This window comes from Bidens hawaiensis, unplaced genomic scaffold (assembly GCF_021521415.1).
Source record: "Bidens hawaiensis isolate Kalapana, Puna unplaced genomic scaffold, B.hawaiensis_p1.1 tig00000820_1, whole genome shotgun sequence".
Taxonomy (NCBI): domain Eukaryota; kingdom Viridiplantae; phylum Streptophyta; class Magnoliopsida; order Asterales; family Asteraceae; genus Bidens; species Bidens hawaiensis.
This window is the reverse complement of record NW_027491048.1, coordinates 2,972,892-2,993,602: the sequence shown is the minus strand read 5'-3', so window position 1 is coordinate 2,993,602 and position 20,711 is coordinate 2,972,892. Positions and strand designations below refer to the sequence as shown.

At 35.0% G+C, this 20,711-nt stretch overlaps 3 protein-coding genes and 1 long non-coding RNA gene across 4 annotated transcripts; all 4 read right to left on the bottom strand.

The window, feature by feature from the left end:
* Nucleotides 1-607: 607 nt before the first annotated feature.
* LOC143540140 (uncharacterized) lies at nt 608-1,571 on the bottom strand. The gene is made up of 4 exons (XR_013136547.1): nt 1,502-1,571; nt 1,178-1,423; nt 1,000-1,089; nt 608-917 (listed from the first exon to the last, which is right to left on the bottom strand). It is a non-coding gene; the product is annotated as an uncharacterized LOC143540140 (long non-coding RNA).
* Nucleotides 1,572-5,257: 3,686 nt separating this feature from the next.
* On the bottom strand, nt 5,258-8,702 carry LOC143540165 (protein LAZY 1-like). Its single transcript, XM_077033306.1, has 5 exons — nt 8,653-8,702; nt 8,515-8,575; nt 7,317-8,080; nt 5,871-6,132; nt 5,258-5,479 (listed from the first exon to the last, which is right to left on the bottom strand). Exons 1-5 carry the CDS (start codon nt 8,656-8,658, stop codon nt 5,460-5,462), a joined length of 1,113 nt encoding a protein of 370 aa, XP_076889421.1. The 5' UTR covers nt 8,659-8,702; the 3' UTR covers nt 5,258-5,459.
* Nucleotides 8,703-15,181: 6,479 nt separating this feature from the next.
* On the bottom strand, nt 15,182-17,197 carry LOC143541360 (11-beta-hydroxysteroid dehydrogenase-like 2). The gene is made up of 6 exons (XM_077034203.1): nt 17,001-17,197; nt 16,730-16,926; nt 16,556-16,635; nt 15,688-15,819; nt 15,442-15,594; nt 15,182-15,364 (listed from the first exon to the last, which is right to left on the bottom strand). The coding sequence occupies exons 1-6, from the start codon at nt 17,195-17,197 to the stop codon at nt 15,182-15,184; spliced, it is 942 nt and encodes a 313-aa protein (XP_076890318.1).
* Nucleotides 17,198-18,548: 1,351 nt separating this feature from the next.
* Nucleotides 18,549-20,477, bottom strand: LOC143542641 (11-beta-hydroxysteroid dehydrogenase 1A-like). The gene is made up of 6 exons (XM_077035188.1): nt 19,864-20,477; nt 19,550-19,748; nt 19,361-19,440; nt 19,100-19,231; nt 18,860-19,012; nt 18,549-18,772 (listed from the first exon to the last, which is right to left on the bottom strand). Exons 1-6 carry the CDS (start codon nt 20,074-20,076, stop codon nt 18,584-18,586), a joined length of 966 nt encoding a protein of 321 aa, XP_076891303.1. The 5' UTR covers nt 20,077-20,477; the 3' UTR covers nt 18,549-18,583.
* Nucleotides 20,478-20,711: the final 234 nt, after the last annotated feature.

The following is a 20,711-nucleotide window of genomic DNA, read 5'->3' as shown; positions in this document are numbered from 1 at the left end:
CTTCATCAGACACATCTTGAAAAACCTGTAAATTCCACAAAACTAAATTAATATTTTAATTCTGCAAAATATTCACACAAGAAAAGATTGTAACAGTAACGGACCTTCAAGCCAGATGCAGAAACTGCGGTTTCCGAAGGCTGCTTAGCCTGAAAGACGCAGAGATTGAAACTTAATAAAACTTTTATATATAATGATTGTGCTAGTTCTTCTAAAAAGAGGTATTACACTAATAATTAAAATCTATAAAGAAATATATACCTTGGGAGACAGAGGAAGTGATGATGATTGTACCTCTTCTATCTGAATTTGTGGCAAAGACATAACCTGCAAAAAGCCAAAAAGAAACATATTATGTTATGTGACATAAGTATATGTTTTTAAATCAATGATAAATAAAAACAAGGGTTTAAGAGTTCACCGTCTGTGGCGATTCAAGAGCTGCCCTTGATGAAGCGGATAGGTTTCCCTACAAGAAACAAAAATAAATAATAAGAAATGGTAAAAATGATCTTCATTAAACGTCTTAACTATAAGAATCAAGATCAATATATAAACGAACATTTAATATTCTAAGAGATTATTACTTTCTACCTGATTTTCCATTAATATCGCAGTATGTATCAACCTCCCAACTCCTAGGTTTGTTTCGTCCTGCACACGTGCCAAAAATAACGGTTTGAACAAAGCGAATAATAATTTTGACATCACTAGTAATTTAGTACCTGCTTCAATGCAATCATATTCAGCTTACTCTCCTGTAAACCAAGAAATTATTAAAACATAAGTAACAAATAGATACATAATCAGGTGTCACAAAGCATAGGATAAGAACCACACACCAGAGTGTAAACCTTGTTATGTATAGATTGAACATCCTCAGTAAACAACTGAGTCTTTCCACGTAACGCCGACACCTATTATAACATTTTTAATTAATTTTTCCATACATCAATTGTTAATGACTTAATGTAACCTTTAATTTATCTAGTTTCATACCTCTTCTTTTGTAGAAGTAGTAATTTCTGCAACCTCATCTAAACTACAATCGACACGATCGATTATTGAAGATATATGCCGTTTTGTAGCCTAAAAACATAAAATTATATGAATGTTTGCTTAAATAATATTAACCGACAATTTATTAAACGTATCTTTAAAAATAATAATATAATACCGCGAGTGACGAGTTGACAGTGTCAAGTTCTTTAGCTACAGCTTTTGTTGCATCAGATAAACTACGCCTTGTAGCAAACATCATATCCGGAAATTTCCAACCCTGAGAACAAATAAGCGGAAATAGCAAAAAAAAGTGTAGTAAAATTTTAAAATTAACCGCAGCCTCTAGTTATTACCTTCCACCAAACATAACCGTATCCTGCAGCCGCAACAATGATGATGATACCATATTTGTTAGTACTGCCTGCATTAAAGAAAGCCGCAATGAACAAAGGTTGTTGACTTGTTTCAACTTCATGCATAACAAAATAAAATAAAAAACCTCCAGTGGAAGTGATGACGGTAACAGATCTATTTGATGCTATTAGTTGCAACTCCTGCCTTAGCGTGTTGATCTGTTTATAGAAAATAAAAAAGCGACCGGTAATGCACGTTAGAAGTATAAAGAAATGAGCTTATATTACACTAAAAATTTACCATATCATAGAGTTGTCAAACCTGTGCCAACAATGACTCGTTGAGTGGTTTCGGATTTGCAGTGGATTTCTCATCATGTCTTAAAAGCTCAAGTACCTAAACAAAGTGGTAGTCATAAAACCTTATCATAAATTGTGTGTATATAAATTATAAAGTATAATAATCTTAAACATAGAACATGTTACAGTCAATTAGCTATATAAAAAGAATTACTTACCTTAGAAGTACCAGAATATAAATCACAAAAAGTTGACATGAGTCCATCTTTTGCAAGAACTGATCCCACAAGGCCTACAAATAGAGTGATGCATTCAGCAAGACTGTCGTTTTGGCTTACCAATGGCGCACAACGGTGGGTTACTGATTAGTTATTTGATAATCGGTGGCATTTATGGGTGCAAACGAGACGAGCTGCTCGCTAGCTACTCAAGCTCAGATCAATAAGCTCGAAATGAGCTGAGCCTGAACCTTAAATAAAGCTCGTTTAGTTATCGAGCCTGAGCTCGAGCCTTGTGTATTTTTAAGTTTTACCTCTTTGGGACTTCTATGTATTAGTTTTGCACTTTTGCACTATACAATAGAGCTCAAGCGACCTTTGGCTCGTTGAAAGGTACTACACGAGCTCGAGCTGAGCTTAAGCTCGTTTAATGTTTTTCAGAAAATATATTAAAATTATTAGAAACGTATATATATTAATTAATAAATAATAAACGAGCCGAACCCTAGCATGAAAAAACAACTCACGAGCCGAGCTCGAGCTTTAGTAAAAAACCTCAAAATGAGCCGAGCTCGAACTCGAGCGCTCGTAAATAGAAAACAATGGAGCTTGGGCACGGCTCGTTTACACCACAGACGGACATCGGTAACCGGTCAAACTCGGTCTTATAGGTCAAAAATGGTAAAATAAAAAATGGGACCTTTTTAAAGTTTATTTTAGTTTTAAATTTAATTTTAATTTAAAATTTTTATAAGGCAGTCTTTGTTCTGTGTACGTTTATTTGTTTATGTTTGAAGTGTTTATTTGTTTATGTTTGAAGTATTTATGCGAACATTTATATGCAATTTTTCAAAATTATAGATACATGTACTATACATGTATATAATATTGAAAAATTACATATAAAATTCAAATCCGGGACCCATCATCCGACTAACGAGTTCTAAATTTACTAACTTCGGTTAAAAATTAGAGCTTTGGTGAATCTGCATATTAACTAGAAAACTAATCATGCATTAAAAAATAACGTCACATGAAACTATTATTATGTTATATAATTTAACATGAATTAAGTTGATATATACCTGCTCCGACAAGTAACGTCAGATTAAGAGCCATTAATGTCAAATCGATTAATTAAGCAAAAGAAAATAGAAAATAATAAAGTGCCTATCTTCGCCGGAGATATATTATGATAGCTTGGAGAACAAGAAATGCTGACTCGAATTTCTTTGAGAACAAAGTCACAAACCCTAGTCAATATTTATTTATTTATTTTTAGGAAATAATTACATAGGTCATAAGCTCATACCCGTAGTCCGTCATAAGCCCAAACTTATTATTTTTAACGAAAGTGAATTTCACGTGTAAACCTGTTTTATCGGGGCTATGTCCAAGGTCAACTCATCGATCATCGTGAGACGGTACCCCCTGATGCGTCGTAAACTCTACTCTAGTCGCCTGTTGGGTTCGAATCCAGGATTAAAGTCATGATTCGTCTCTTCATCCAGATGTCTTTCAAAGTAACCCAAGTGGGAATCGAATTTACGTCTCCAGTTAATGAGTGCATGTCTAAAACCACTAGATCAACTTCAATGGCCACAAATTGTCTAAATTTGGTATATTTGCTAGTTACTTCTAATTCATCCTTTGAAATAAATAATTTTTTTCTCAAATTAACTTTCATATGTATCTAATATTAAAAAATTAGTGTGTATATATTTTCTTAATATATTAATAAAATAATACACAGAAATATGCCTGTTTAATAAATTACATCATTGAAGTGTTATAATGATATTTGTGTTATTTTAAGTCTAATATGGTAGTGTTTATTTACTTTAATGTGGTTAATCATAAAAACAATATACTTATATATATTTTTATGTCTCAAAAGCATTAAAAGTAAATTGATAAACTTATATTTTGTAAATTTACAATATTGTCGTGTTTGTATGTCCAAGCCGAATAAAATAAATATATTATAAAATTAGTGCATAAAAAATTGCGTTAAGCAAGTTAAGGTTAGTGTAGCAAGTGCTGACTCTAGGGATGACAATTATGTTAATATGGTGTGTTTTGAATTAATGATACTCATGTCAAAGAGAATGTTTTGAGTCTTTTGACAATGGTGTTGATATGGTGGTTTTTGAGTTGGCTTTAACACAATAACCCAAACATGATTCGTCTACCTTATTTACCTATGGAGTCAAAACATTATGCAATGTTGTAATCAAGTTGTAAGCTCGTTAAATGTATCATAAAATCATAGATCTCGACCAAATAACTTTTCAAACTTAGACCATACAGGTGTAACTGACACTAAACCACATCGACCCCTCGTGTAGTTAACTACTTAACTCTCTCTATGTATAAACTATTTTAACAAAGTTGTCATCAACAAATTTGTTCATAGTTATATTTAAATAAAGAGTAAACTGTGGTTTTCGTTCTTGTAGTTTGTCTAAATCTGCAGTTTTAGTCCAATAGTTTTAAATTTGTGATTCCGTCTCTGTGGTTTCATTTCACTTGCAATTAAACTCGATCCCACTAACCATGTTAAGTATGGTCGTTAAATCTATCAGTGTGCCCTTCACGTGAGGGGTATCTTTGTCCTTTTTCTCCCTAAATACACTATTTTTCTCCCCAAACACACCTCAGTCCCTCACGTGGGTGGGGAGGGGGGGTTGCGAATTATGGGAGGGGTTTATTTGCGAAGAAAATGGACAAGACTGCCCCTCACATGAGGGGTACGCTGATGGGTATAACAACCAGACTTAACGGGGTTAATAAGTTCGGTTTAATTGCAAGTGAAATGAAACCACATAGACAAAAATCTCAAACTTAAAACTATTTAACTAAAACCACATATTTGAACAAATCATATGAACGAAACCCGTAATTTACTCTTAATTAAAACAAAACTAAAAACATAACTAATAATAGTTTTAATTATTTCCCTTCACTATAAAATATTTTCTGAGAGTTGGTGTAGACAGATATCCATGTCCCTTGGTCCACCCAAATCTAACCGCCATATTCATTCAAATTCAAAATTTGTGTATCTATATAAACAACTTCATATCTTCTAAGCAAATGAAATCAATAGGTATTTGAAAAGTTCCCAATCTTTCAGCCAACAATGCCACATATTACTCTGAATTCAAGGTTAGTCCATCTCTCAAGCGCGCGCGTTAGTTATCTATTTATTTGGATTATCAGTTGATAACTATATAGTGTGTATATGTATAAATATGATTCCAAAATTTACAGCCATGTGGGTCTCATAAATAACCACATAACTTGCATCCGAGTCAAGAGCCTTAAGTTGGTTTTAACCCTTTAACACAAATTTCATTACATAATAATCAAGCATTACTAAAGTATATATGATTATTAGTTCAAGAACTCAGAAAGCATACAAGCATTATAAAGTACTTGAAAACAAAAAAGGGAACATTAACTTATTATCACAGCCTTGCTATCATACACAACCCGAAACATTTTAATCACACGATAATAGAGTTCATAATTTCATATTGCATAGTTCAACAACTGCAGCATCATTCCATACTTTGTTTGTCTTCTAAAGCTCCAACACCAAGTCTGATTAAAAAAACATCAAACAATGGGTCAGATATAATATACTAAGCAGGGCCGGTTCAACGTATGTGGGGGCCTAAATTGAAACACGATTTTGGGGCCTTTTCATAACAACTGTTAAGAAAAAATTGATTTTTACAAGTTTTGAACTCATAACCTAGACTTTAGAAACAAATAAACCTACCACCACAACAATACATTAATTTGGGTTTAATATACTCATTACAGTATAATATATCTATATATAATTTTTTTTATTTGAAGGTCTTAACTGAGTGTGGGCTTAAAGCCCTAACTTGTTTTCACTGTCCCACGAGCCACCCCTGATACTAAGAGACCTATATAAGTATATAACAACCTTATTTAGACCATATTAAGATATTATAGTACTTACAGTCTGCATCAGATTTGATCCAGCATTCTCTATTCCCATTTGAATCACTAGCACCACATGTCATGTTGCTTCTTATGTTGTTTGCATTCTTTTTAGAAACATCTTTATCAGGAAACATAGGCGTGTCTTCTCCATACAGCATTTGGTTTCTTTTCTTGTATCCTTCGTCGTTCGCGGAGGTGCTGTTCGTTATAAACTTGGAACGGTCTTGAGATTTTGTTGTGCTTTCGGGATGGACTTTTCGTTGGAATAGCTGCAGGATCTGCAAGTCTTACGTTCAAGATTAGCAACTGAAATTTAACAGTTTCGACGTTCGTGTCATATAATGCAACTTATCCCAGACCATGATCAAATGTAAGTTTAAAAGTTTTCCACCTAACAAATTCTGCTTCTTATTATTTAGTTATTTATGGATCTAATAATTAGTTGCATGATACTTGTAAAGAACTTGCCATTTTTTTTTGTCAATTTATTTATTAGTGTCTTGAATAATCATGAAACAGTACTCTTGGTGGTGGTCCATTTTGTTGCATGTAACTTTTTTTTGGGACTAGTTTTTGTAATTACAAGTTTCTTTTTTGAGCGTCCTTCTTGCGCTGCGCACATATAGTGTATATATGTGTGAACCTCGGGTGGGCAAAATTGAAATTACACTAAATTTTACGTTATTAGACTAATCTCGTGAAAATAACGTTAAAAATGTCAGAAGGTTGATCAGGCATCATGTGGTGGCGTTGATAGCCGAAAGACAAGGGCACATGCACCAATCGGCCGGTGTGCTGATAGTTGAGTGTTATCTGCCTTTTGTCCAAGGCTTGATGCAAAACTACTATCGAGCTGGGGTCTCACCGGAAGCAGCCTCTCTATTCCTATAGGGTAGAGGTAAGACTGTCTACAGCTTATCCTCCTCAGACCCTACTATAGCTTTGCTATTGGTAGGATTTATTGATTACGATGATGAAGAAATTTATTTTTTTTGAAAGAAATGATAAAAAGTTATACTTGCTTAAATGACCACCACCAAATACACCAACTCCAACTCATTTACTATATTATTCACCACCACTTAACCAAATGTAGTGCAATAAGTGGTCATAATTCATGACACGTCAATAACTTGACACAAAAATAATCAGGTTTAGGGCTGTCATGTTTATAGTGTACGTTTACTAAACGGATCAACTTGTCAACCCGTTTAAATTTATATTAAAAAAACAAAAAAAAAAACTATATTTTAGAAGTTCAATGCCAACCCGTTTACAACTTTATTGTAACCCGCCAGCCCGTTTACAACCTGCCTAATCCATTTATAACCTACCAACTAATTTGACCTGTTTAGATAAATGGTTTAAGCGGGTCGTATTGGGGTTACATGGTTTAAGTGTCTCTAGATTACTGTATCTGTATTTTAACACAAATAAATATACAAATCTTAAACAAACATACCTTATTCAGTTTCTTATCAGCTGAAGCAGTGTCAATGGTTCCTCCAGAACCTTTTCTTCCTTTAAGTATCTTTTTCATCAACTGAACCGCAGACTTTTCACCGTCTTTCTCCTTAAGTTTTTCGACGCGGTTACATTTATTCCCATTACTCTCTTCAGCCAGTTTAGTTTTCTGGAACAACTCACCTAGTGATGTCCTATGCTCTTTCTTCCCACTAGTTGTTTCGGGCAGCCCAACGGTTGACCCAAACAGATAACCCTGAAGCGGGCAAGCACCCGACCCATACTCGCCTTCAGAAGCAGCTTCTAAAGGCTTCCCACTAAGCGTAATCGTGCTTCCGTGGCTGCTTCTTCCATTACTAACATAACTGTTTCTCCCAGATGAATCTTCCTCTTTCCCTTCAGCAATCAACACCTTTTCCAGCTCATCGTTAATGAACTGAAGCTCGTTTTCGGTTGCTTCGGTTTCTTTTTCCATTATGTATTCAACTGATGTGGAAAAAGTAGGTGTTGCGGGATCACTAGTGACCGGATCATTACCAAGTGTCCCGATTGCTAGAAATCCATGAAAAAGTTCAGAAAGTGCTGCAGAGGATTCTTCCTCCATGTGATCATCGTCTGCACTCACGGCTTCTAAGCACGCAAACGACCTTCGAATCTGGTTTTCGCGTGATTTGTTCGAGTGTTTGGTGTAGTAGTTTGACTTTGGATAATAATCAAAGTCATCAAGTGATGGTTGTCCCATTAAACAAGTGCATGGGTTCCCTGCAAATCAACAATTACAAAAAATTTAAAATCATCATCGTCGTACTCAGTATATCCCACCAATAGCAAATCTATGATAGGGTCTGAGAAGGGTAAGATGTAGACAGCCTTACCTCTATCCCATAGGGATAGAGAGGCTGCTTCCGGTGAGACCCCCGGCTCAATAGTAGTTTTGCGTCAAGCCTTGGACATAAGACACATAGCACTCAATCATCGGGACACCGCTGATTGGTGCATGTACCCTTGTCTTTCGGCTATCAACGCCACCACATGATGCCTGATTAACCTTCCGCCACGTTTAACGTTATTTTCACGAGATTAGTAAAATAACGTCAAAATTAGTGCAATTTCACTTTTGCCCACCCGAGGGTTCACACATATATACATTATATGTGTGCACCGCAAGCAGGGCGTCCAATCTAGCAAACATATACCTGTAGTAAATTCTTTCAACGGCTCTCCGTTTCGAAACTTACGGTGCATCCAATCTAGCAACTGTCATGTTAACATGCAAGCATGATCAGTTACATTGTAATATTGTATTGATGATATTCAAGAAAATTGAAACTTACCTTCATCTTTTAAGTTGTAACTCAGCTTCTGACAAGAATGAGGAAGAAAAATATGGTTTCATATGTTAATAAGATGAGTTAAAGGTCAATTTAGTTGCTGGTGAATACAAACATGAGGAAAATAACAAAGATTTGGTTGTATACTTGTGTAAATATCAAATTATTGGCCCATTGGTATTTGGTTTGTAATCTTTGGGCCAACAAGGTGTTTCAGATTTGCTTACATTTGCCATGTGCCATAGTCTTTACCATACAACATTCAGTACATTTTTTCTGTTTATTATTCATGTTCATACCTATTTACCTGGTGATGAATATGATTGAGATGTGACGCATGATTTCCTTTCGGCCTTCATATCTGCTTACGTGTTAAGCTAGCAAACCGTACAAAATGTGAAACAATCGAACGCCGGCAATTGGTGATATGAAGCTGATCTAAGAGTTAGTATACTTGTACTTGAACTAGCTAGTGAGTGAAAACAAAGCGGAAAAGGTCCAAAGCATAATAAAAGCAAGACTTGATATTTGTGAGAGTTACGGGGTGCATAAGCAGGGGACATAATGTCTTGACGAGCCGGATCATTGGCAAACACCATAGGCTCGGATAATAAATTAATATTTCCCCCCAATCTTCTTTTACAAGGCCGTAAAATATAGAAAAAAACGACGCAATGGGCTTAAGCTTTGTGACAAATGACCGTAGGGTGTTTGTCAGTTTGTGTGCTACGGTCATCCAGTGGGCTAGAAAAAATTGCATTTATTTATGAATTTCATCTGTTTTTGGGTCGTCTGTTTTCGTTTTTTCAATATTTGGGAATACCGACTAAACAAGGCTTAACATAATGTTTCTTCTCATTGGAAATGTATCAACTTTTCCTTTTAGAAAGCATACTTTTTTAAATGTGTGTTTTCACTATATAAGCGTAAAAACCTTAAAAAACAGACCTGTTAAGTAAATTTGCTTCATGATGATTTAGGGGTGTCTACTGTTATTCAAAGCAAGTGGGAACTAGTGTTGGTTGTTACATGCATGTTATGGTTTAGTTAATGGTCACAATAAGCATGGTCCACATATATGTAATGATTATTTTAGCCACATAAGATCATCAGAACAAAAGCAAGTAACGCGCATCGTCGACACAGCTGCTTGTTTGGCTACAAATCGGATTATCATGTAACCATTAGGTAACTATTCTCTTTGGTATCAAACATAGCGCACACGCGTTGATTAGACATTTAGATCTATTGGTGATCTAGCAGATATTTATGTCACATTTCTTTTTAGGAAGTAAACATAAACTAGGATACAAGATTTTGACATTTAGTGACACCTCCACAAGAGAAAATATTGAGTCAGAAATGGATTAGATTAGTATGTTTGATCTCTTCTCTTTGTTTACTCTGCTTCATTTGCACCTGCTCTCCCACTTGTTCACCATGTTGGTGTTGTGTCTATTTCACATGGCCATGTTTAGTGCACTTTTGTCAAAGAAAGAAGCAAACACTTATGAAAACTACTTTATTAAATTTTAAAATCTTATACGAGAACTTAACCAACGAGAACAGATAAAACACAGTTAATTTTGGCATGCAACCGGGATTAAAGACAAAAGCTACATTCAAATCAAAGACCTTTGCTAGCCTTAAGGAAATTGTTTGCCTACTTGAGTGTTGTGGTGTGAATGAGGGTGTCATCCATGGTCCACCGCAGCCAACCCAGGCGTCACATCACCTCCCAATCCAACCCATCCAATGATCCAAGTGGGAAGGTGGACACCACCCTTATTCGCCACAACACTCGGTCTTAAGATATCCGTTTAGGATTTTGTTTTAAAATAAATATGTATTTAAAAAAAATATGACATATATTAACTCTCTTTTGGTATACTTTTTATCTCAACATGCACATCATATTCAAAGCTAACTAAGATCTCTGCTAGAGGGAATCTAATGCTTATTATTGTGCCACATTGATTTCGATATTTGTTTTTGTTCTAAAATATATAATTTTGTTTTTAAATAACCCTAAAAATAAAATATCACATATATTAACTCACTTTTGGATACTTGTTATTTCGACTTGCAAATCATATGGATTTATCTCGCTCGTTTATAATCTTTTGGTGATTACGTGTTCACTCTTTCGGGTGTACAATTAAGTGTGTTCATTCACTTGCATGTACGGTATTTAGAGAATACTTTTTCATGAATAAAACTCGTGATTTCATCGTGACGTGGGGGTGATTTAGAAGAAAATTAAAATAAAATAGAGGTGATTTAGAAGGTGCAAGAAAATTGATCGGGGGTACTAATTTGATGAGATTATGTAAACTCAAGTGCAGTATTTGTTGGTTTGTATATCACAATCACTTTCTTTTATTCTATACTTTTTAATATTTTTTTTTTTTTTTTTTTTTTTTTTTTAAATTATAAAGATTTTATTTCTACTGATGAAACATAGATATTACATCAATATAGCAGGTAGGCGGGCAACAAGCTGCGCCGCCACCCCTTTCTGAATTGCAAACCCTAACCTGCTAAAGACATACCCCTGCCCCTTTGGAGTCGACACATTGCTATGCACAACCTTTTGGACCCTGGTTAGAAAACGGATAGCTTCCGGTGCCAAGGAGCCAAATGTATCAAAAGCCAGAGGGACAAAAACATGTTGGTTCTCTTCGCAGGCTTTAGCATGTTTGTATATGGAAAGATTTAAAGGACATGAGTGATATGATAAGGTAACTACCATCATGGCCTATGCTTGTCAGGTATTATATGACTCATATACACGTTGCACAATAAAGCGTCGTTCACATACCCCGCCTTTCCGGCCCCAATACAAGATTACGAAGGTGGCTCACTTCAACCCGGTCTCTTTCTCTTTTAAGTTTTATACCATGCAGGTGAAAATAGCGTGCTAAATTTCCCGGTGTATCACGTTAGCTTCACATGATTTTTTTCACTCTCTCTTTTATTCGACCAAGGAAATATATCACTCTCACTACATTGTCTACTCCACTACTTCTTTAAATTAAAATAAGAGTTTTCCTTAATGAAAACAATAATAACTATATACAAATGATAAACTAAGATTAATTAAAATCTAAAATAAAAAAGAAAAAGTAAACCCATAACTCATATATATATTTCAATGATTCGATCCTTAAACGGCTTAGTCAATCGTTTGTGTCGTTCTGGAGATTGTCGGATCTAGTCGTTAATTTTAAAGTCCTTTCAATTTGCCGACTCTTCATCACGCTTCGCCATATCTTCGGTCACTTTTTCTCTCAATCATATTTTTCGGTTTTCAATTTCCGCGCATGTTCGTGGAGTTAAATTTTATCCAATTCAATCCAAAATGTCTATTAATTAGATTTTTTTTTTTTCTACAAATAACCGTTAGTCAAAGCTAATAATTTTTCGAAAATAAATGTTTTTTTTTTAATTATACTCTCATCGTTGTGTGGAAATACCGATGAGCAGTATCAAATTAGCAACAATATAAGTGAGAGGGTGGTGTTTGCTGCCGACACCGCTACCACATAAATGACAAAGCGGTATACATATCACACAGACACATAGTCTAAGAGAAAATAATGAAAGTAACTAAAATGAATGTACAATTATCATTTTGTGACTAAAGACTAGTATAATGGTATGGTCACAAGTTTGCTATACACATTTTGCCAACTCATTCGAAAACGTACACACTTTGAACATAAACAAGCTTAAGCATGTAGCGATTTGTATGCGAGACATACTGATTAAAAATCCACTTCTCTACATACCGGCCCATACATGCTATGCTGTACACGGTCTCACAAATATTTCAGTGTAAATTTGTACTAGTGAACCTATTCCTAACCATTTTTTACAAATCTATAATATGAGATTTTAACACATACACGTGACTTGTATTAATTGTTCGTTTTACCCCTAAAGAGTTGTCAGGTTAGATTTTGGTTGATTGAATGGAAACTTCTCAAAATCACCTATTATGGAATTACCCAGCCTAAGCAGCTCACATGTGAAGTTCTTCTCTTGTCCATAGTTATTGCGCCCGAAACAATTGGGTGATATGATATTTAAGGTACGGTATTCCTTATGAAACTCACTATTTTTATAAATTTATAATATAAATAGTGAACTGCGGTTTTTGTCTCTGTGATTTGTTCAAATCTGCAGATTTAGTCCAATAGTTTCAAATTTGCGATTTTCGTCCCTGTGGTTTAATATCACTTGTAATTAAACCCAAATTCATTAATCCCGTTAAGTCTGGTCGTTAAACCCGTCAGTGTGCCCTTCACGTGAGTGGCAGTTTTGTCCTTTTCAGACCGAATTTGGTATTTCAACCCAAATACTGACCCGGATATTTTATCTCGGGTTCGAGTTAGGAGTTTAATCGGTTCGGGTGAATTCAGATCAGGTTATTCGGGTCTCAGGTCGCTTCAGTTCGTGTTCGTTATTCGGGTACAGCTAAAAAACACACCCCTAGTGGTCACTGCCCAGCATGTAGCTTTGATAGAAGGGTGATAAGGAGAGCATACAATATCCCTTGGTCAAGAGATCAACAAGCTACAAATCAAGGTCTCAAAGAAATAAACGATAATCAACAACACACAATATTTAGAGATTTCACTTTTATAAATAAATAAATAAATAAATGTATTAAAGCTGTCATTTGTGACTTCCCACCTCTACCTAATACATTAACTACTCGATTTGGTGCTTGGCTACAATGATGATTGGATTTTTTTAAACACATAAGAAATAATATCTTTGTGATTTATTCACGGGATCATTAAATTATAAAATTGTCTTGTTAAACGTCATATGAAAAGTACAATAATATTCGGGCCATATTATGATTAGAAATCATATATGCATTAATGATTAATGATGATATATTGTTATAATCCCTTAATCTCCTCCCCAACACATAATCATGTCCACCCAATATTAGACCGTGCCTTATGAGGATATTTTACATCATGTGGTGTCACGTCATCATAAGATGTTTGACAAAAATAGGTGTAGTGGATGGAACCATAACCAATCATTACGTTATTATTATTTTATTATTAATTATCAAGAAACAAAAACAAATAAAAACCCACCAATCACATTCCCCCTCTTCCCCCATCCATCACTTCCCACACAACGCCCATCACCAAACTTCAACCCAAAGTGTTCCGGGGAGCGGGTGTACCCGGGCGCTTTGGAGCTTTTTGGGTGGGCATAACGTCCCACTACACCCGGTCTTACGATGGGGCGTATATGGTCGCATTTTTTCCATTATATTACCCTAGTTAGCTGGACTTTATTCATTGCTACTTAAAGAAAATCTATCTCCAACACGCATGCTCAATTCCTCAACTTATTTAGGAATTAGTGTTCTAATAATATTATTAACTTAATAAGATTTAAGTTTGAGACTATTATTCACGAGATACCAGTTGTCATATTTTGTACGTTCGATAGTTAAGTGACACCATGTAATTTCAAATGATGAAATCCTACTTACGAAAGGTAAATGTAAAAAAAAGGAAGCACGGATATTCTAAGATTGTAGGACTTTAGTATTACTTCAATTAGGACATTATTTATGTTACTACCGTTTTGTGTATTTCTTGATCCTAAAATGTATATCATTATTTGAGTGTTGGAGACTCGATTTGACCCTTTACGAAAATTCCTCAAACTTTCGAAGACTGAAACATATATAGCAAGGCCGAAATAAAAAAGTTTATGGATCGGTCAGTGAACGGTCCCATTTCTGAAACCTCTAGTATTGCAAGACACCATGATATTAGTTTTTGCCACATTTGTAAAAGGAAAATTGATTTTTATTGGTCCCAACTATTGTCTTTCGGATATTACCGGTCCCAATTAACGAATTGGTCACTGATGGACCCAACTTTTAATGTATTTGTTCCTAACGGTTCACGGCCAACAGAATCCTAACGTCGTTAGTTTCAGGTCGCCAGAAAAATGTTTTTGGCCGGTAAATTCAATTTTTTTGCCGGAAAATACCACCTGAACACCGCCACCACCACCAATTGACTAATCGCCAACCAACCACCGTCACTTAAGCACCATCAACTAATTCCGACATGGTCCTAGGGTTCCAACGACCTCAACAATTGGGATTTTTACTTGAAAAAAGTTCCTAAATGTACGATACAAAGTTACCATGACATTTGGTACAAAATTGTTGCGTTTTCGGGAAAAAAAAATGTGTGTTTCGGCCAAAAACGGTTTTCCGGAGACCTGAAACTAACGACGTTATAATTCTGTTAGTCGCGGATCGTTAGAAACAAATACGTTGAAAGTTGGGACCGTCAGTAGCCAATTCGTTAGTTAGGACCGTCGACAGTGACCAAAAGATGATGGTTGGGACCAATAAAAACTAATTTTCCTTTGTAAAAGGATAAATACACACAAGATTCCATACACTACAAGAAACTTGAATTCCAAGAGTAGTGAACCATATCCAACAAATTTTTTTTTTCTATCCGATCATCCCTTTTCAGGTTTTCACTAAGAAGGAATAATAATTGAAAAGAGAATAGTGTGCTTGTGGGAAAAAGAACTTGTTCATTACCACAGTCTTCCAAAACCTTGGTTCCGTAATGGATGTTGCACCTTTGCGTATTCCATCAACAACGGCACATGCTTCGGCTTCCATTGTCAAGAGTACATCGCTCAAATTCTGTCAAATTAACGTTGCTTTTACTAACAATAAATAGATCGACTAATAGATGAGCCAATTATATATTAATCACTCACTTTACTTAAACGTGGACCGGCAACATTCCTAAAATATTCGGTTGTTATGAATTTTGTTTGTATGAACCCGAGTGTCAAGATTGTAATTGTTATTGTCGGGGAAACTTCAAATCTAAGGGTCTCATAGAAACTGATCAATGCTGCTTTACTTGCCTGATTAACAGACATTATGTACCTTAAGTTATTGTGGTTAAATAAGAAAAACTATGAACAAAAATAAGTGAATGATCGAATTGTGTTCTTTACATTGTAGAAGGCGCCTCCGGGTGTGCTCATCACACCACCTAACGAGGAATTGACGATGATCTTTCCTTTGGTTTTCATGAGGTGTGGAATCGCAAAATGCGTTGGATAAACCGATCCCCAAAAGTTTGTGTCCTACATTCATAAATCAACTAGAGTTATCACTTGCCACTAAGGCACTAAATATGCAAAGTTTTGTAAAAGGTTTAGATACTTGGTATGCTAATAACTTTTGATACGTAGCTAATTCTACACATGTGAAAAAGTGACAATGTTGGTAATTTGTTTACGTATTTACTTATGGTAGATTATTGTTATTGTTTTTGTTATATGAAAGTAATTCACTATAACACTTCTTTGCAATTATTCATATAGTAAAAATTAAAAACATGTAGATTAAAACGTTGATAGTTACCTGATTCTATACATGTGATGTGACAATGCATGTGAAGATATAGGTAATTTGTTTACGGATTAAATTAGGCATACAGATTCTAACAATGTTGTCCGATACTTACGGATAACTATAAGTAATTCTTCATGACACATTTCTTCACGATTTTTGAATATAATTATTAAAACATAATAAACTCGTTACAAATTTTGATACTTAATGATATTACACAGTCGAAATTTGAAGAAATTCTAATTGGTTTTCGTTTTTCATTAGCTACGGTTTTGAACAACTTTCTATGATTTATGTTCGAGTAACTAATTAACGTGACTCATTGGGAGACATTTCTTCACGATTTATAATCTTCAAAGTTATGCAGTTATTACTTTTTACGAGCCACGGGTGCTCAAAACTAGTTAATATAAAATAGAAAGTTAATATTAAAAAGGGGTGCTAATGAGTATAGGTTGATCTTACAATAACTTGTGAGAATTTGGTGACATCACTGTTGATGCAATAAACGCGTCCGATTCCAGCATTACAAACCAGATGATCCACTGCAAAACAATAACATACATAGGTGTGCTAATTTACACAAAATGAGGGTTATAAACGTAGTTTATTATGCCGTTAATTATACATGTTACCCACAACGACCAAAATGTTTTATTGTTTCATCCATGAACATCCTACACTCATCAACCTTCGTCACATCAGCAAACATGAAAAGAACATCAGGAGAGCCAAGTTCTCGTGCTCTATGTGCTACCTGCTCGAGTCGACTATTTGGTTTTCGTTTGGATATAATGGCTAAATATGCGCCATGTTTTGCATATTCATAGGCCATACACTGCCATTATATAGCAATTTAATTAAATAAACGTTCAACTTTTTCTTTAAAGAAAATAAGTGAGTTATATGTATCTCTCCAAGTCCGGATGAAGCACCGGTGATCAAGACCACTTTTCCGGCCATGTTTTCCTTACATCGGAGACATGAACCGACGGTGTTGACGAGTTTCCAAATGAAAAGAAATGGGGAAACAAGAATAAAAAATAACAAGGTAACATAAAACACAAGAACACTTGTTAACCTGTAACTGAAGATGGATGCAAACATGTCTACACCACTCTTAATTTATCATCATTCAAATCATATTATTGTAGGCTCATAGATATAAAATACGTATACCCAACCAAAATGTGACTGTTAGCTAACTATTCCCTTGTACGTTTGTATCTTGGTCTGTTATTGTACGTGCATTGTTTATGTACTATTAACTATTAGAAAACCAAATATTAAGTCCACCCAAATGAACCCTTGAAAGCACATGAGTACATGACTATAAGGCCAAGTGTAATGGGGTGAGTAATGGGGCGATTTGGGGCGAGAAAGAGGAGAAACACCCCCCCCCCCCCGGCGATTCTGGGGCGATAAGGGGCGGGGGCTAATTGTCGCCGGAAAGGTTTGAAAAATAATATTATTTTAATTAAAACAATATATATATATATATATATATAAACATACACCTTCTTTTCCATTTTATATCCATTACATACACAATTTATACCCAAATTCTTCAAAAAAATCTAGCAAAATAAATCCTAGAAACAACCCGAACCAACCGAACTACCCATTCCCTCATTTCGGTCAATTCCATGGTTCGCAAAAACCGAACGTGAACTTACAATGGAATCCGAACAACCAAAACCAACAGAACTATCCGTTTCAATTTCCCTACCCGAACTATCCATTTTTTTAGTTATGTTTTGTTTTTATTTTTAGTTATGTATTTTTTTGTATTTCTTTTTTAATTTTAATACATTTTTATTTTATTATTTACTTTTCTTGTTTCTATTTGTTTTGTTTAATTATAAGAAGAAAATAATAAAAAAAGATATCGTGTGCCCAATTTGTAGCCCCTACACCATTACACCTTAAAAACAAATTCTCACCCCTTGCTGACTGGGTGCCACGTGTCGTAATCCGCCCCCACTTGTAGCTCATTCACTACGCATAGCCTAATATTCAAGTTATATATGAACCTTTACCTAAAGTCCACCTAAATGAACCCTTGAAAGCACATAACTTTTTTTTTTAAATTAGTACTTCAATTATTGAATGATCGATAATATTTGATGTGAATTAATGTAACCTCTTTGAGTACAATGCTTCTAATAGAACTTAAGAAAAGATGGGAGTTATATCTGTATCGATTTTAAGTTAGCAAGTTTTTATAATAATGATTCAAATTGATCCTTACATAATTTAGAAGACCTGAACGAACCTATAAACAATATCTTTTACCTAATTAACTCATTTCTTGATAAATGAATCGGTCATATATAATTGTCGATGCATGAGAACGAAAAGATACAAGATTTAATACATATAGCTCCCAAGATAACATACTAGCTAGTTAAGTTTGAATCACACTTAATATCCAATAATTACACAATGCAAGCATTTTCTTTCTCAAAGAAACGTTTATCTGAGCATGCATTTTCAGCTTTCTACGATAGCGGAATAAGTATTATAGTAGAAATGGTGTAGTTGTGGGAACAAGAACTTGATCAACATGAGGACCTTAAAGAACCTTGGTTCTGTAATGGATGTTGCACCTTTGGATATGCCATCAACAATGGCTTTGGCACATGGTTCAACCTCCATAGTTGGAACCACATCTCTCAAATCCTGTCAAATTAAAGAATCTTTTAATTAATAACAATAGATGGATCAACTCATTCCACTTCATAGAGGAATTAACAAATTATTACTCACTTTTCTTAAACGCGCACCAACACCGTCGCTTGAATATTTGGCTGTTATGAGGTTTGTTTGTATGAACCCGAGTGTCAAGATTGTTATAGTTATTGTTGGGGAAACTTCAAATCTAAGGGTCTCATAGAAGCTGATTAATGCTACTTTACTTGCCTGGGACATTTTGTATCGTACGTTATAATTATGGTTAAATAAGAAAAACGACGCACAAAAGTATGCAAAATTAGTTGGGGATTTTACATTATAGAAGCCGCCTCCTGGCGGGTTCAACACACCAGCAGCTGATGCGTTGATGATGATCTTTCCGTTGGTTTTCATGAGGTGTGGGATCGCAAAATGAGTTGGATAAACGGATCCCCAAAAGTTTATGTCCTATATATGAAATTCCACTAGTCATCACTATAACATATACTTGTTTTTTTAAACATTTATATCAACTTTGTATGATGGATGCAAAATGAAAATCATAAAAAGGTCGTGGTGTTTAAGTTTTGATCTTACAAGAACCGATGTGAATTTGGTAACATCATTGTTGATAGAATAAAGGGATCCGATTCCTGCATTACAAACAAGATGATCCACTGCATGCAAAGACAATGAGTACCATGCATAATGCATGCATATTAGTTCACACAAATTCTAAGTGATGGTGATATTATAGTTTACTAGGCAGTTATACGGGTTACCCACAACGACCAAAATGTTGAATGGTGTCATCCACGAACATCATACACTCGTCCACCTTTGACACGTCGGCAAACATGCAAAGAACATCTGGAGAGCCAAGTTCACGAGCTCTGTCTGCTACTTGCTTGAGTTGACTATTTGGTTTTTGTGTGGCTATAATTGATAAATATGCGCCACGTTTTGCATATTCATATGCCATAAACTGCTCATTTTCATATAAAAATTAAATAAATGTTCGATGTTTTCTTTGTTAGTGATTATATGGATATAATCGCTAAATATGCACCACGGTATGCATGTAAGAGATTTATACGTACCTCTCCAAGTCCAGATGAAGCACCAGTGATCAAGACCACTTTTCCAGACATGTTTTCCTTACATCGTAAACATGAACTAACAGAGTTAACGAGTTCCCATACGAAAAGAAACGGTGAAACAAGAAACAAAACTAACAAATAAACGTAAAACACGAGGACATTTGTGAACTTGTTATTGAAGATGACTTCATACATGGCTACTACACACACCATGCACCACCACTAAATTTTTTAGTTCGAATGATATTTTGTTGGCTCATAAATACACAAGACGCAACTGAAATGCGTACCATAGCCTACTCTAGTGATCGAACGTGCTCATCTTGGCCTATAATCGTGTCTTGTTTATTTCATTGTTCGAAAATTAAATATAAAGTTCACCCTAATGAAGCATTGGAATAAAGAGGCACATGACTGTACTATGAAGTTGTTGAAGACTACTATCCTGTCCATATCGAACTCTAGAAGAAATAATAGTAGAGTAAATTACACGCAACATGCTTCCTAAAAAGTTCCACATGTTGTTTTTGAGTGTCTGGTTGTTGTGGAAGGGTTTTCCTAGCGCTATGGCTAATGTGACGTCTCCTCAACGCGGGCTACACCATGTCGCAACGTTAAGGGGCCAACGTTTAGGGGTGTTAGTTAACCCATTACCGAGCGTTATTGTTATTTAAAAAGTGGGGCCGCCCCGAAATGACCAATATTTGAAAGTATCTATCTATCTATACTTTCTAATAAAAGAATATAAGTTTTGCCACTTGTCACTCATGCATTAAACCTCATCATTTTCAACAAATTTATAATAGTAAAATAATAGTTATCATTCTTAAAATTTGTTAATTTAATAT